Source organism: Lissotriton vulgaris, chromosome 8, assembly GCF_964263255.1.
Source record: "Lissotriton vulgaris chromosome 8, aLisVul1.2, whole genome shotgun sequence".
Classification (NCBI taxonomy): Eukaryota; Metazoa; Chordata; class Amphibia; order Caudata; family Salamandridae; genus Lissotriton; species Lissotriton vulgaris.
This window is the reverse complement of record NC_141696.1, coordinates 478,428,825-478,443,283: the sequence shown is the minus strand read 5'-3', so window position 1 is coordinate 478,443,283 and position 14,459 is coordinate 478,428,825. Positions and strand designations below refer to the sequence as shown.

The 14,459-nt window shown below is 43.7% G+C and overlaps 1 protein-coding gene across 1 annotated transcript in view; it reads right to left on the bottom strand.

Moving 5' to 3' along the window:
* Nucleotides 1-14,459, bottom strand: part of LOC147697206 (zinc finger protein 425-like) — an 87,188-nt gene that overhangs the window by 11,001 nt on the left and 61,728 nt on the right. The window contains exon 4 of the mRNA XM_086934274.1: nt 11,057-11,140. Coding sequence (XP_086790400.1) covers nt 11,057-11,140 — 84 coding nt within the window. The remainder of the gene's footprint in view (nt 1-11,056; nt 11,141-14,459) is intronic.

Below are 14,459 nucleotides of genomic sequence, written 5' to 3'. Positions count from 1 at the left end.
CTGACCTCTAAAGGCTTAACTATGGGGAACATGCTGCTTCTGTAATGCACAATCGTACCGATATATGACTGCAAGTTGAATCCCATGTAGCATTGTTGATAAGCATGATGTTGTGTATCATGAATTGTTCCAAAGAAAAATCCAATAAAAATATTTCTTTTCGAAAGAATGGTTTGTATAGAAAACAATAACAAACGTTTTACTAGCTCTAACTTATACCTTACCTTTGCTTTTTTCATGGAATTTAAATGTTTTTATGAGTTTATTTAAAATGTGTTTCAAATTATAGTACTGAATGTTGTTTATTACGGTCTTGTCAATTGTAGTGTTGTACAGTGAAAAAAAGCTGAGTGTCATACAGTTGAGTGTTGGTAGAGTGGGGTATTGTATAGTGGCAGTTCAGTTGAATGTAGTAGGATACAGTGGAAAAACGATTTTACGTTGGTGATAAAAATCCTTATCTTGGTTTGAGACATTGGGACTTGGAGTTCCAGATCTTCTTTATATGAATGAAGGTAGTCTTTGCTTTGCCGATTCTTGCCTTGACATCGCATCTGTGCTGCCCCGCTTGTCTATGATACAACCCAGGTAGGTGAAGGCCTCGACTTCTTCCAGTGCTTCGCCTGCAAGAACTGCAGTTTTGCTGGTAGTCTAGGCTTCAGGATCTTGGTTTTTCCAATGTGAATATTGAGGCCAAGTTGGGTTGAAGTGGCTGACACCCTGTTGGTCTTCTCTTGTATGTGCAGATGGGTATGGGAGAAAAGGGTCAGGTCGCCTGCAAAGTCCAGGTCATCATGCTGCATCCAAGGGGCCAACTGGATCCCATTTCTTCTCCTTGCTGTGGATGTCTTCAAGATCTAGTCTATGGCTAGCAGGAAGGGAAAAGGCAAGAGCAAACAACCCTCGCAGACTCCAGTCCTCCGGTGCCTGATGATTCTTACGTTTTTTTTTTGTTTTTTTTTGTTTTTAAAGACCTTTATTGCACCAACACAATTTCACACTGCACAATGCCAACAACCATATGGGCCAGCTGCGTTTAGTATAAACTGTCATCAACATCATTATTGTACACAGTTCCATTACCGACATCCCGGAGGTCCGGCAGCATAAAAAAGAACTTTAGCATACATCGTATACAGTGTATTGCATGGCACAAATTTAACAAAGGTCCCCGAAGTTTTACGTGTCCAACATGTAACCCTAACATGAGCAGCACTAGAGGAGGGGAGGAACGTCATCCTTGTCCTACTTGAATATAGCATAAGTCTGTAGTTGCAGAATTATCCAGTATTTATACATCAACAGAGGCACATATGGTAGGTATCAGTACAAAGGCACACCATTCTTCAGAACCAATACTCGGTAGGATAGGCCTATTATAATAAAACAATGCGAAGGGGGAAAGATTTACAAGACAGCTCCCCAGCGTCGCTAGTGATCATCAATGCTGCAATCAATTGCCAAATATAGGCACAGGTAATCATACTCATTCAGTCTCCCAGGAGCCCTCCTGACCATACCCCAGGGCTATGTAGAGGCCAGCCTTTGCAGTGTTTGGCTACCTTTCCTGCCCGACCGTGTCATCGCTGACATCAACCTGGCTCCCATCATTTGATGCAGCTGCGGTGGCCAGCAAGTATTCTCGTAGCGGGCCCCAAATATCTTTAGTCTTACTGTTCACAGGCTGAGTGTCTGCATATACTGTATATTGATCCTGACAATAAATCAGATCCTCCAACCAATCCTTACATTTCGGGGCTCTTCCTCTCCCCCATCTGCACGCTACTCTGCGTTTTGCCAATAATAATGCTACATCTACTAATTTCCTCACCGATCTAGGTGTCTGCATAGTGTATCCTAACAGCATTGTGAGTGGATCTTTAGCAATCGTCTCTTTAACCATCTCTTGGAGCGCCACATGTACCCTTGTCCAGTAGTCAAATATAACTGGGCATTCCCATGCCACATGTAGGAAGCCTGCCGCTTCCGATCCACAACGTTCACATCTAGCATGGTCTGATAATCGAAACCTCATCTTTTTCTCTGGTGTATAATACATCCTCTGTAAAAACTTATAATGTATAATCTTTTATCTTGAGCTAGGCGAGACACTAGCCGTGAGGCCACAGCAATACATCCACTGCCCCGCCGTTATTTCCTTGCCAATATCTGCACTCCAGTGTTGTAGTGCTCTATTCTCGCCGCTATCACATTGTCTGCGTATATTTCGGTAAAGATGCGAAACCAGATGTCGGCCATCCGCTGACACCAGTATGGCCTGTTCGGTAAAGATGCGAAACCAGATGTCGGCCATCCGCTGACACCAGTATGGCCTGTAGCGGAAGTACCACCTACGGTTCATCTGGGAATCGTGGTAGGACACTTCGCAGTCCCTGCCGTAGCCTAATGTAGGTGATTCTTACGAGTTTATCTGGCACACTGTAGTTTTCGGAGGAGGTTCCAAAGGGTCTCTCTGTCCAAGAGGCTGACTGCAAGGAGATGGGTTACACCTAAAGTCTGATTGAAAGGAAAGCTCTGGACAGAGGTGGCTGTAGAGTCCTGGTTGAGGGCCTTTACTCCAGGATGGCTAGTAGGTATAAGTAAGTGTGGGAAACAGTGTAGTACAGGGTTGTAGAATGGAGTTGCATAGAGTATAGTAGTGTGTAGTACAGTAGAGTGAGATAAAGTGGATGGTTGGACAGTGGCGTACAGCAAGGTAAAGTCTCATACAGCGGAGTAGAGTTCAGCTGAGTTGCGCAACATAGTGTGGATTAAAGTATAATACATTGTATTAGTGTGCCAAAGAGTGGTGTGGAGTGGATTATAGTAAGGGCTCCCGGTTTTATGGTATTTCTTTTTTGGGCATTTCCGTCTGTATTTACCCATATTTCTTTTTTGCTAATGTTCTGTATTTATCCATCTTTATTTTGGGTTTTGTGAATGAATGAGTTCAAACTAGTATATTTCCACATTTATGTAGCCCATAAATGTGCATTCATGCTGACACGCCCGATAGGTTCCGATAATAGGAACACCCACAAATGATTAATCAATGCACTTAAGTGAAAAAATTAACATTTTAGTATCAAGGTAGCGCATAGCTACTGCTCGTTAAGCTGCTTTACTAAAATTACATTTGTTTTTAGGTGAAGTCTAGGCAGCACATGCGCTGCCTCTTTGAGGCATGTTGTATTCACTTTCTAGGATTACAGCCCACCCATTAGCTTTTAATTTGTTACTTGTGCTGTCATTAAAAAAAGTCTTGCTTGCTATTGGGTATTCTTTTTTCTTATTCCATCATTGTTGTATTTTGTTTCCTCCCATGGAGCAGGAAACAAGTATTATATCTTTACATTTTGATCATTTATCTGTTCTTTGGGGGACTATTTTTTTATTTGTTACCTGCTCGAATTACTGTTTGCCTGCGTTCAACTTCGTGCCCACAGCTGCTTGCATTTTAATGCAGTATTCCTCCCTCCCACCTCCTCCCATGTCACTGCATACCTGCTTCCACCTACCCACAAGTTGTGTTTTTTATTTTTTTATTTTGCTGTTCTGACAGGTTCCCGTGCAGAGTATAAGACATTACAGCCCTCAGACTTCCTTTTGTACCTAGTGATACCATTCCTGTCTCTCACACCTCCTGCCATGTTACCCGTTTTACATTTTCAGGCAGCGATAATATTTCCTGTTTGGAGATCGTGGTTTCCTCTTGTGATTCATGCGCGTCCGATACCATCGACAGCGAGGTGCGCTCCATGATGAGTGGAGCTGGAGGGTCAGGTGTGGGAGATGGGCTAGGGAGTTTTGAGGCATTGTGGATGTTGTTCACGGGTCTCGCCCTGCGGCATAAGATAGAGGAGTTTCCTAGGACCCGTTATCTTCCAGAGTCTGGATTGCCGCTCGCGGGTGTCCCACGTATATTTGTTTTCCAAGGCTGAGGTGGTTGTGTGTTCAAGTTCACTGACCGTGCTCTGTACCTTCAGTACAGACTTGCATGAACATCTGATTTTAGTTAGAACGAGGTCTTGGTTAGTTAACACTCACCGCTGAAATCTGTTTTGGCCTGCAGATCACAAGTTTGAATCCTTGCAGGTGGCACTCTTTCCACAGGGAGATGGTATATCTATTGAGCAGGGTTGGTATGAACCCCTGAGAGAAGCCCCCTTTCGGCATTCTTCCCTCAAACTGGAGTTTCAGTGAGCTCATCATGGGGTATTTTCCAGAGGGAGATGGCACCAGTCTTCAAACTGGAATGGGACAAAAAGGTTTTCAAACCTCTGGCGGGGAGGACTGGAACTTTCACGGACGTTAGAATATATTCAGAGAAAGTGGTGCTCATGAAATTATCTGAACTAAAGTTGACATATAAAATTAGCAGGTGAACCATTACAACTTATGAGAGAGTGCCTTATGTTTTTTATGTTGGCATGGATAAAATAATTGGCAAAAAGAATAGATCCTAAAGGCGAGATCTATGAGCTTTGCCAATACTTGTTTAAACCCTTATCTGTCAATCCGCACAGCTATTGGCCTCGCAGTCACGACGGAAAGCAGTTGGAATTTCTCAAAAAAGAATCCAATTTCGTTTTTCAGCCACATTTGAAAATAATTACAGACAGGAAAATCAATGTTTTTTTGTCTTTATCTGTAAATGTCAGTAAAAATGGAAAGAAAGGAGGCTTTAATTAGAGTGTTGTTGCGTAGCATTGAGTCGAGCAAACTCTTATTAATTGGAGTGGTGCCTCGTACAGAGGAGTGACGTGCTGCATTGTAGAGTACTGAATAATGTTTAGTGGAATAGATGTTGTACAATGAAATGTACAGGCACAAACTGGACTGTCAAGTTAGACAGAGGCACATACGTAGACAGAGTAAAGCAAAGTCTCATACAAACCCATAAAGTGCAGTATAACTTTATAGATTGCAATTATAGAGAGTGGAAGAGCGTGTTGTACAGTGGAGCCGCATACAGTGCAGCGATATACACTGTAGTGGTGTGAAATGGCGTATCATACAGTGGAATAGCGCACAGTGTAGTGCCATACAGTGCAGTGGTGTACAATTCATCATAAACTGGAATACCATACAGTGGAGTAGTGTTTAATGGAATAGCGTAGAATGGAGTGTTGCAGGGTGTTTTAGAGTAGATTTGAGTGGCATACAGTGGAATAGAGTTGAGTGTTGTGGCATACAATGGAGTAGTGTACAGTGGATTGGCGTACAGCGAAATTGCATATAGTAGAGTAGTGTACAGTGGAGTTTCGTAGGCTAGATTGGTATTCCGTGCAGTGCATACAGTGGAGTTGGGTACATGGAGTGGCGAATAATGCAGTGCATACAGTGGAGAGGTGTAGAGTGGAACTGCATATAGTTGAGAGACATAGAGTGGAGTGCAGTCCAAGGAAATATCATAGAATTAAATGGTGTACAGTAAAGTGGCATAGAGTGCCATACAGTGAAATAGTGTGGCTTGTTGGTACTTCTGATGACAAGTCATTAGCTGACTGGCTAGTGACTGCCTTTACAAAGTAAATCCAATATGTCTAATCAAAGAACACGTTATTTTTTTATTTTTTCTTCTTAAATCCAAATATTTCACAACATCAGGAGAATGATGACTAAGTTCACATCGGTTTATATACATACCATGCAATTTGGATGGAACTATACATACTCTATTTTATACATAATCTGACAGATTACCTTGATGAAGCTCTAAATGTAATTGGAACGAAACACGTTGGTTATGTTTTTGGATTTAAGAAGAAAAAAGAAACATTTGATCTTTGATTATACATATTGGTTTTCTTATTGGACTTTTAATGGTGCACCTCTCCACTTGCTATCATCTCTCTAAACTGCAGGACCGTGGTACCAAACAACGGCTGATAACGGATGTGTGGTGCACAGAACTCTCTTTGTACATTTTGTGAACGAGGTGCTTTCTCATCAGTCAGCCGTTGTTTCAACTGTTTGTGTTTCATACTATACTATAATTGATATTTTGCAAGACATAACATTGCGATGTTTCCATACAATGTTACAGTACCTTTTATTTAATTTACACACTCCGCTTTACACCACTCCAGTCCATATGAGCTGACTTTACCCCACTGCACTCTCAGTTATTTACAGTATGCCAGGCTTCTTTATGACACTACTGTACACCAATAAAAACTACGCTAAACCACTGTACGTTACTCAACTGTACTCCACCCAACTACACTGTACGCCACTCTAGTGCATACCACTATATTGTACCCTATTACACTGTTCACTACTGTATTCTATTACACTTTCGTGTATGCCACTTTTCTTAATGCCCCTACACTATACAGCTCCCAACTGTGTACAGTTTCACTGTACGCAACACCACTTTACGCATTTCCACTATATGCTACTATAGTATGCCCCACCTTATGGTACACTACTGGAGTGTACGCTATTCCAGTGTATGCTTTTTGACTCTACACTAATAAATTCTGCTACCATGCAGTATACACCACTGCAGTGTACCACAATATACTGTATGATATTTCAGTTTTTTTTTTAAGTAACATTCTGCGACACTCCAGTCAAAAGCACTACAGTCTTCGTTACAAGACTCTATGCTTCTTAAGCTTCTACAATTAACCCTATTTAATTCTAAGACCCTCTACTGTATGCTACTCCACTATATGCCACTGCAATGTAGGTCTCAAGAATGAACAACGGTAAACTCAAGGTTATTGCAGTAAACACTACTTAATTGTAAGCTACTCCACTGTGCGGCACTACACTATATAGAACTCCACTATATGCTATTGCACTGTACCCCACTGTAGTTTACACTATTCCACTATGCACTACAACACTGTGCGGCCCTGCAATATACGCCACTACACTTTAAACAATTTTAATTTACAACACTAAACTATACCACAGTCGATCCTATGGAAGCTCACTGTACACAACTGAACAGTACGCCGCTCTACCATAACGCACTCCAATGTACCCCACTCCAGAGTACGCTATTCCTGTTTACACCACTTCACTCTACCACAATCACTGTACACCACTCGAATGTTCGCAGTGTTAGCATACAATATTCCAATATATGTCACTACATCACTCCACTCTATACTACTCAACGGAACGATACTACAATGTCCGTGAATACACTCTTCAAATTTACCAAACAAAACTCCACTTTACCACACTCCACTTTATGCTATCCCACTGTATACCACTACAGTATAGAGTACTAAGCTTTATGCCACTGCAATATACGGCACTCTACTGTATCCGACTTCAGCATACGCCACTGCATTGTAGGCAGCTCCACTCTACGCCGCTACACTGTATGCCATTCTAGTGTATGCCACTCCAATCAACCACATTCCACTGTATTCTAGTCTAGTATACCAAGATATACTATACTAATAGTAAATTTTGACACACTATCCACCACCATATTGTTCCACACTCCATATTATAATACTCCCCTCCAGAACAGTAAACTGTACCAATATTATACATTTGTTACTAACATTACAAAAACAATTGGAATTCACCCAAAAAAAAACAAAGGTTAAACATAAGTTATAGTTAAGCAAACATTATTTGTTTTTACTATATAAACCCAACTTAAACTACACAAACATTAGAAATTGAACAGTTAGTTATACATTAATTGGATCATTTAAGCACCGCTTTCACACTAATATAGGTCATACTTATAACTGATGTTTCAACATGCGCACTATAACTCGCCACTGTACCATACAGCGTGCTCAGGCAAATCATCTAATTTGACGTGCAATTTGACATGTTGTGTTATTAGTGCAGTGATTTCACATGCTCCAACTTCTTTAATACGCAATGGTATAGGTAATGGATGGAGAAGGGGCGAGTTATCGTTATTGTAGTGTGGAGAGTGAGGTGAGAAGACTGTGTACAGAGGTGTGCGAGTTATGTGAATATTATGGTGCTGTGCAAGTTCAAATGTGAGTTTTGACATATTGGTGCGAAGGTGCTGCTTAATTTATAAATTTAAGGTATAACTTGAACTGTACAATTTCTAATGGTTGGGTTTTTTAAGTTGGGTTTGTATATTAAACATAAATAAAGTTTGCCTAATTTAGGATTAACCTTTGTGTTTATTGTGAATATATACATGTGTAAATCTACACGTGTATATATATTACATGTATGCATATGATGGAGCAAGGATTCAAGAAAATGAAATTTGCTCAGATCAATCTCTCAGTAACAAGTACTAATCCCTAGAAATAGAGAAGAACTGAAAATAACATGCGCATAACATTCACATATGGGGAAAAGAGCTTTTTGCACACTTAAATAACAAAGAATAATTTGCAACGCAACCGAATCCTGCTTCAAACCGAAATACGCTTTTGCGCATGGGCAAACCAAAACCTACGTAAATAACCACATGACTAACCTGTTTGAGAGGGAAAACTCTCATGCGTGCGCAAGAGTTACTAACCTTATGTCTTGAGGCACTGTGTGTCTGGCATATGCTTGCCTGAAATTTAAGAAGCTGTTGCTGCTAATGCTTTTGCTTAAAAAAAGAGATTTTAACATGGGATAGTGTAGAAGTGGGTGGTGAACAGTGACTATCACATATTTGAGAAATTAACATCTGTTTATGTTTCTTTTAGTTGGGACATGCGCGGTGTGATAAAATTGTGACTCGCTGACCGGATCGTTGACAGGCTGCCAAGGGCAAGTCGTTGTGTGAACGCGTTTATCGACTGTAGAATCCTATTGATTGTTTTTTTTTAATTGATACAACAAACGCATGGGAAAATAAGAAGGCAGAATAACAAATGAGCTAAAGGGGAAGGGTTTTGCTTAACAAAGAATTAGTTAAGAAATTGAGCATGACAGCGTGGGGTGATGAAAACTCCCCTGATCATGTCCAATCACAGGCCATGATCCTCTGATATTTGCCACTTTTAAGGGTGGGACATGCAGAAATGAAGACTATAATTAACCCCTTGCATGCTGAAGACGGAGCAGTTCCGTCATCAGCTACGGGTGAGCTGTGCTGATGACGGAACCGTTCCGTCATGACTCCGCCCGCGCAAGGCGGAGTCAGCATGGGCGGGGAATTCCCGCCGCACGCAAGGGGTTAAGGTGACCAAAAGATTAAGCGTTAAGAGCATGCTGCTGAGATTGCTGCTTATTACTGAGAGAGGTGTGGGCGAGAGCTGCTGCTGAAAACAAGAGAACAGACTGGGAAGATTCATTCCTGAAAGACAACCTGGTTAGAATGAAGATTGCGTAGAAATATGGAGAAGGGAGAGAGTGTAAGAGAGGGAAGCGTTTGGGTGCATCTGGGTTCTAGAGAAGTTTAGTAAGTATTATCCTATCCTGATCCTGTCCTATATTCTTTGTCTCCTGATTCTTAATCAGGAGACCAACACCAGTCTTTCGGCCAGTGGGTTGGGTTTCCTGTTCTTACCACTGGGCAATTATTATTCTGTCTTATTTGCAGATCCTTTGCAAATGTATGATATATTATGCCTTTTGTCTCTTCATTTATCCACTCCTAATGCATTATATTGTTGAATGAGTCTATTAATTGAATGTATATGATAAATTAATTTCTCTCCCATGAAAGTTGATGGAGTTTGCACTGTGAATTTGTACATATGAGCGTTCACTTTGACTGAGTTTTAGATCGTAAAAAAAATTATTGAATCTTAACCGGAGAATGTGGTTATTTTATGAAGTTAATTGTTAATATTATCATCAACTATTCGACTAATGGTCCATTGACCAAAGGAAGAGAGTTGATCTGTGAAGATTAGTTAGACATTAATAAATCAAGATCAAAGTGAATATAAACTTGACCCTCAGCGAAATAGCTAGGAAAAACGTTAATGTGTATACGGGCCCATTTGAAAAGTTTTGTTGATTGTGAAATGTCCATCCTGGCCTTTCGATGAATCACATACCTATCTATAATTACTGAAAAAACACACTGCTTACAATCTCACATATTATATCACTCATGATATGTTCTATGGTATTATTGATAACATCACTGATGTCATCTGAAATTACATAATTAGTGACATCGCTGTGAAAGGGTGAGGGCCTGAGTTAGTTACTTCAGTTAACTATAACATTTCTGTGTTTTTTATATGTTTAATATGTTATGTTTAAACTGACATTTTCACATCACTATAACGTATTTTTCTGGGAATTTCTAGTTTTTTTTTTTAACATAAAGTCATATTTTATTACCAAAACTAACTATGCTAATACCCAGTCACGTATGGCCTTTGGCGAGAGACCACTATCCACGGGTCAACCAAAGGCCAACCGCCCATTAGCAAGCAACCCACCACAGACACTCATGCGACCCTTTTGTTTTTGTAAGCAAATAAATGGTTTCACAATTTTGTGGGAATATCTCGGGAGCCAATTCGGATCTATATGCTCCAGCAGGACTTTCATATACCTAAGTGGGTGGCGCACGCTGGATCGCAGCAACCAAAAAACAAAACACTTTTTTCCCTATATTTGTTTCCCTTCCCCCGCCAACAAGGTCCAGGAGGTCAGGCAGAGGACCTACTCCTTTGCCCCCTTTTAACTAATTTTTTTATTTTTTTTTTACTATTCAGGACCAAGTGACCAAGTCCCCACTTCCTGTAATGACACCCATAACATTTCTCTTCATGTTGCAGCCAGCCAATCAGAGCGCAAGCTTCCAAGAGACTTGCAAAAGAATCTTACTCATACTGGAGCGAGGCAGCCGACGGGTAAAAAGCCCCCTCGCCAATTAGATTGCTCTAATATTGGAATGTGCGTGCTTCCAGGACTCTCAAGGGGCACCTGCGAACCTAACCATTTAGATACGACCAAAAAGAGCATTTATCACAATTCGGGGTAAGAAGTTGTGAACTCCAGCAGTTTCCAGAATTTCACAAGCCTTATTTTACTAGAAAGTGTCAATCACAATAACCTAGACTCCCTCAACTTTGTAGCATAGTCCTATGTCTACTGAGAGATGAAACAGCATGGTATATTTTGTACTCACTGACTGAGGAGTTTTCACTTCTTAGGTATGGCTCTTCTCCTTCGTTAATCAACTTCAGAATTTCAGGTTTGAGAAGCCGACAATCTACAGTTAAAAAGAAATACATTTACATATCTGCATGCTGCTCACAACCGTCATAAAAGTAAAAAAACAAGCTTCATTTTTTTATCATTTGTACATTTTAGTAATAAGTTTGAATATGCAAACAATGGTTTCACAGACTTTAAACTGGGAGCATCAAGAGCAATTCTATGTCAGGACCGGAGGCTTCAGATTATGCTTTTGTACCTTCTTCGCTGTTTTATTACAAAAGTCACAGCAGCCAAAAACAAATCAAATAACAACAGCCCTACCTTAGAACAAAGGATATGGGCAAAACAGAAAAACAATGTCCATCAACTACAACTCCCATGAGTATTACTAGGCAGTCCAAATTATAGTCCCTTCTTAGTCTCCACTGTAGTTAGACAGGACGTCCCCTTCATGACCACTTCCTCTTTCTTCGCTGCTTCGCAGCCAGTTAAGTGGTTTTCGGCCCTCTCTCCTCATTTCTGTTGTATTTGGGGTTTGTTGGGATTTTATTTAGTAGTTTTCGTGTAGCGCAATATTGTGGGGTTTTGCAGTGAGCTCCGTTTTCCTTTACAGAGCCCAGTTCGGTCGCGGGAGCCTTTTCTGCTCCTACGCGACTTTGCCATTATTTCGGCTGCCTCCGGCCACTAGAGGGTGCTGTTGCGTCTCGTTCTCCTCAGCGCGGTTTTCCTGTCGGGGAATCGCGCTGAGGAGAACGTTTCTGTCAAGTGCTCCCTGTCACCTCACCCTGACGCTCGGCTGAGCCAGTATTGCCCCACAATTAATTCCTACGCCCCGGTGGGGGTCTGTATAGCGGCGTGACCGCGTTGCCGCCTGCGGGCGTTCAAGGGCACTTAGTGTTGGCTTTGCTTCCATTCACGAGCCTAGCGCGCTGGGAGGTGACTGAGGCCCGGTCCTTTCAGGAGGGCCTGCGCGCTAGTGGGGTGAGTGCCCCCCAGAATTCCCGGTTCCACTGGGCACCAACTTTAGGCAGCAGCGCTCTAACCACATATTTGTACTGGTTCTAACCAGCGGTCCTATTCCCCAGGTTGACCCTTGCCCATTTTCATTCTTACAGAGTCCTTAGGTTGGTACTGGTCAGCTAGCGGTGATGGGGGACGAATACTATGAGGAGGAGGAGTCGCAGGGCTACCTCAACCACGACGAGTTCTACCAAGCGGTAGATAGCTCGATTTATAGATGTGTCTCTGAAATTGTGGGGCCTATGGAGGAACGCCTATCCGCACGTATTATTCAGGAGTGCGAAAGGGTAACCCAGGCGCTCCTAGGGGTTGCTGCTGGTTCTTCCACCCCGACGGGGTCTACTCCCCCGGCCCCTAAGAAACCCTGTAGGGAAGTGGTGCCGGGTGATTCGCATGGTGTGGACAGGGACACCTTTGAGAGGTTGCGTGACGCATTCCTAGCTAAGGCGATGGATCCCGCCCCTGCGTCTTCCCCGGCCCCGGGCCCCTCGGGATCCGCTGGTAGTGCTCCTTTGTCTCCTGTACCTACCTCCCCGGCAGACACTGATGATAAGGATGGAACGGAGCGTTCTTGGGGCCCTTTGGGCTCCGCCGCCGAGCTCCCTCGGGACACCTCAGGGATGTTGGACCCGGATGAAATCATGCATCCGCGGTCCGCTGCCTGGGCCCCTGGGGAAAAGGTGGCGAAGTTCGTCGCTGGCCGCCTCCGCAAGCCCCTGGAAAAGGAGGCAAGGAGCTGTTTGCGCGGAGAATGCCCTAGGCCTACACTAGAGGGAAAGGTGGCCCTGACTCAGGAGTTGGACCCAAAAATGGCCACGTTTTTGGCTAAATTCGTTAAGGATCCCCGCAAAGGCATTGACCGTTCCTGGCGGTCTTGCCAGGATAAGCTCTTGGATGCCATCGGCCCCATTACGAAGATTCTAGACATGGCGGAGGAAGCCAAGGAGTCCAGGGCGGCCATCTCCCCTGAGGTCCTCTCTAACTGGGCGCAAAGAGTAGTGGTTTTCCTGGGAAACGCGAATTGCGCGTTGTCTACCGAACGTAGAAGGTCCCTCTTAATTAAATTGGATCCTAAGTTGGGTGACCTAGCCTCTTCGGAAGTGGGAGCAGTGGCCCAAGGTGGTCTCTTTGGGGAACCATTTATAAAAGAACTGGGGAAGTTTGTAAATACATTCACGTCCCTGGATAGGGCCCAGTCGAGTATCAAAAAGGTCTTCCACCAACGTTTCTCCAGGGGGGGCGGTCGCGGAGGGGGCCGCGCGACCGGCCGTGGTGGTCAGCAGGCGACCAACAGGAATCAAGGCTCAGGACGAGGACAGTATAACTCCTCTTAGAACTACAACTACCTTCTACCCCACCAGAGGACAACGCTTCCGTGGCCGTGGTGGATTCAAGAATGCTGCCGGAAACACCTCTAACGGTGAGTGTCATTTCGGCGGACAAGGTCCGCATGGGGGGACGATTGGCTTTGTTTCCAGACGCCTGGGCTGCACTCACAGCGGACGCTTGGGTCTTGCAAACAATACGGGGTTTCCATGTGGAATTTTACGACCAGCCCCGCCAAGACAGGCCCCCCCCCCCTATTGTTTTCTCTCGTGCGGACGCACTTCTGGTAAACGAGGAGGTGTCGGCCCTGCTGCGCAAGGGCGCCATTTGCCCTTCAGTTCGACACCCAGCAGGTTTTTTGAGCAATTTGTTCCTGGTGGACAAACCAGACGGGGGAAGCGTCCGGTGATCAACCTCAAAGAGTTGAACGGTTGGTTGATCTACCGGCATTTCAAGATGGAGGGTATCCATCTTCTGAGAGACGTCTTGCTTCCCAACGACTGGATGGTGCGTTTGGACCTCAAGGATGCTTATTTGGTGGTTCCCATTCATCCCCCGCACCGTCGCTTTCTGCAGTTCCGGTGGGGGGGATCAGGTGTTTGAGTTTACCGCCCTTCTTTTCAGACAATCTTCAGCCCCTTGGTGTTTCACCAAGCTCCTCCGACCGGCAGTGGAGTTTTTGCGAAGCCAAGGTATCCGGATGATAGTCTATTTGGACGACATCCTGGTGATGGCGCAGTGCCCGGTACAGTTGGACCTTCAGCTCGGCCAGACGGTATCCTTACTCCAGGGTCTGGGATTTGTAATCAACAGCGAGAAGTCTGTTCTGGTTCCGTCTCAGACGGTGGTGTTCCTCAATTTTACTGTGGATTCGGTATGGTGTACCCTGAGTCTCCCTTCCAAGAAGTTGGGGAAAATCCGGCACATCCTCCGCCAGACAGTCTTGCGATCACACACCTCTCTCCGTCAGATTGCCCGGGTGGTGGGCCTACTATCGTCCTCCATCCAGGCAATCTTTCCGGGGC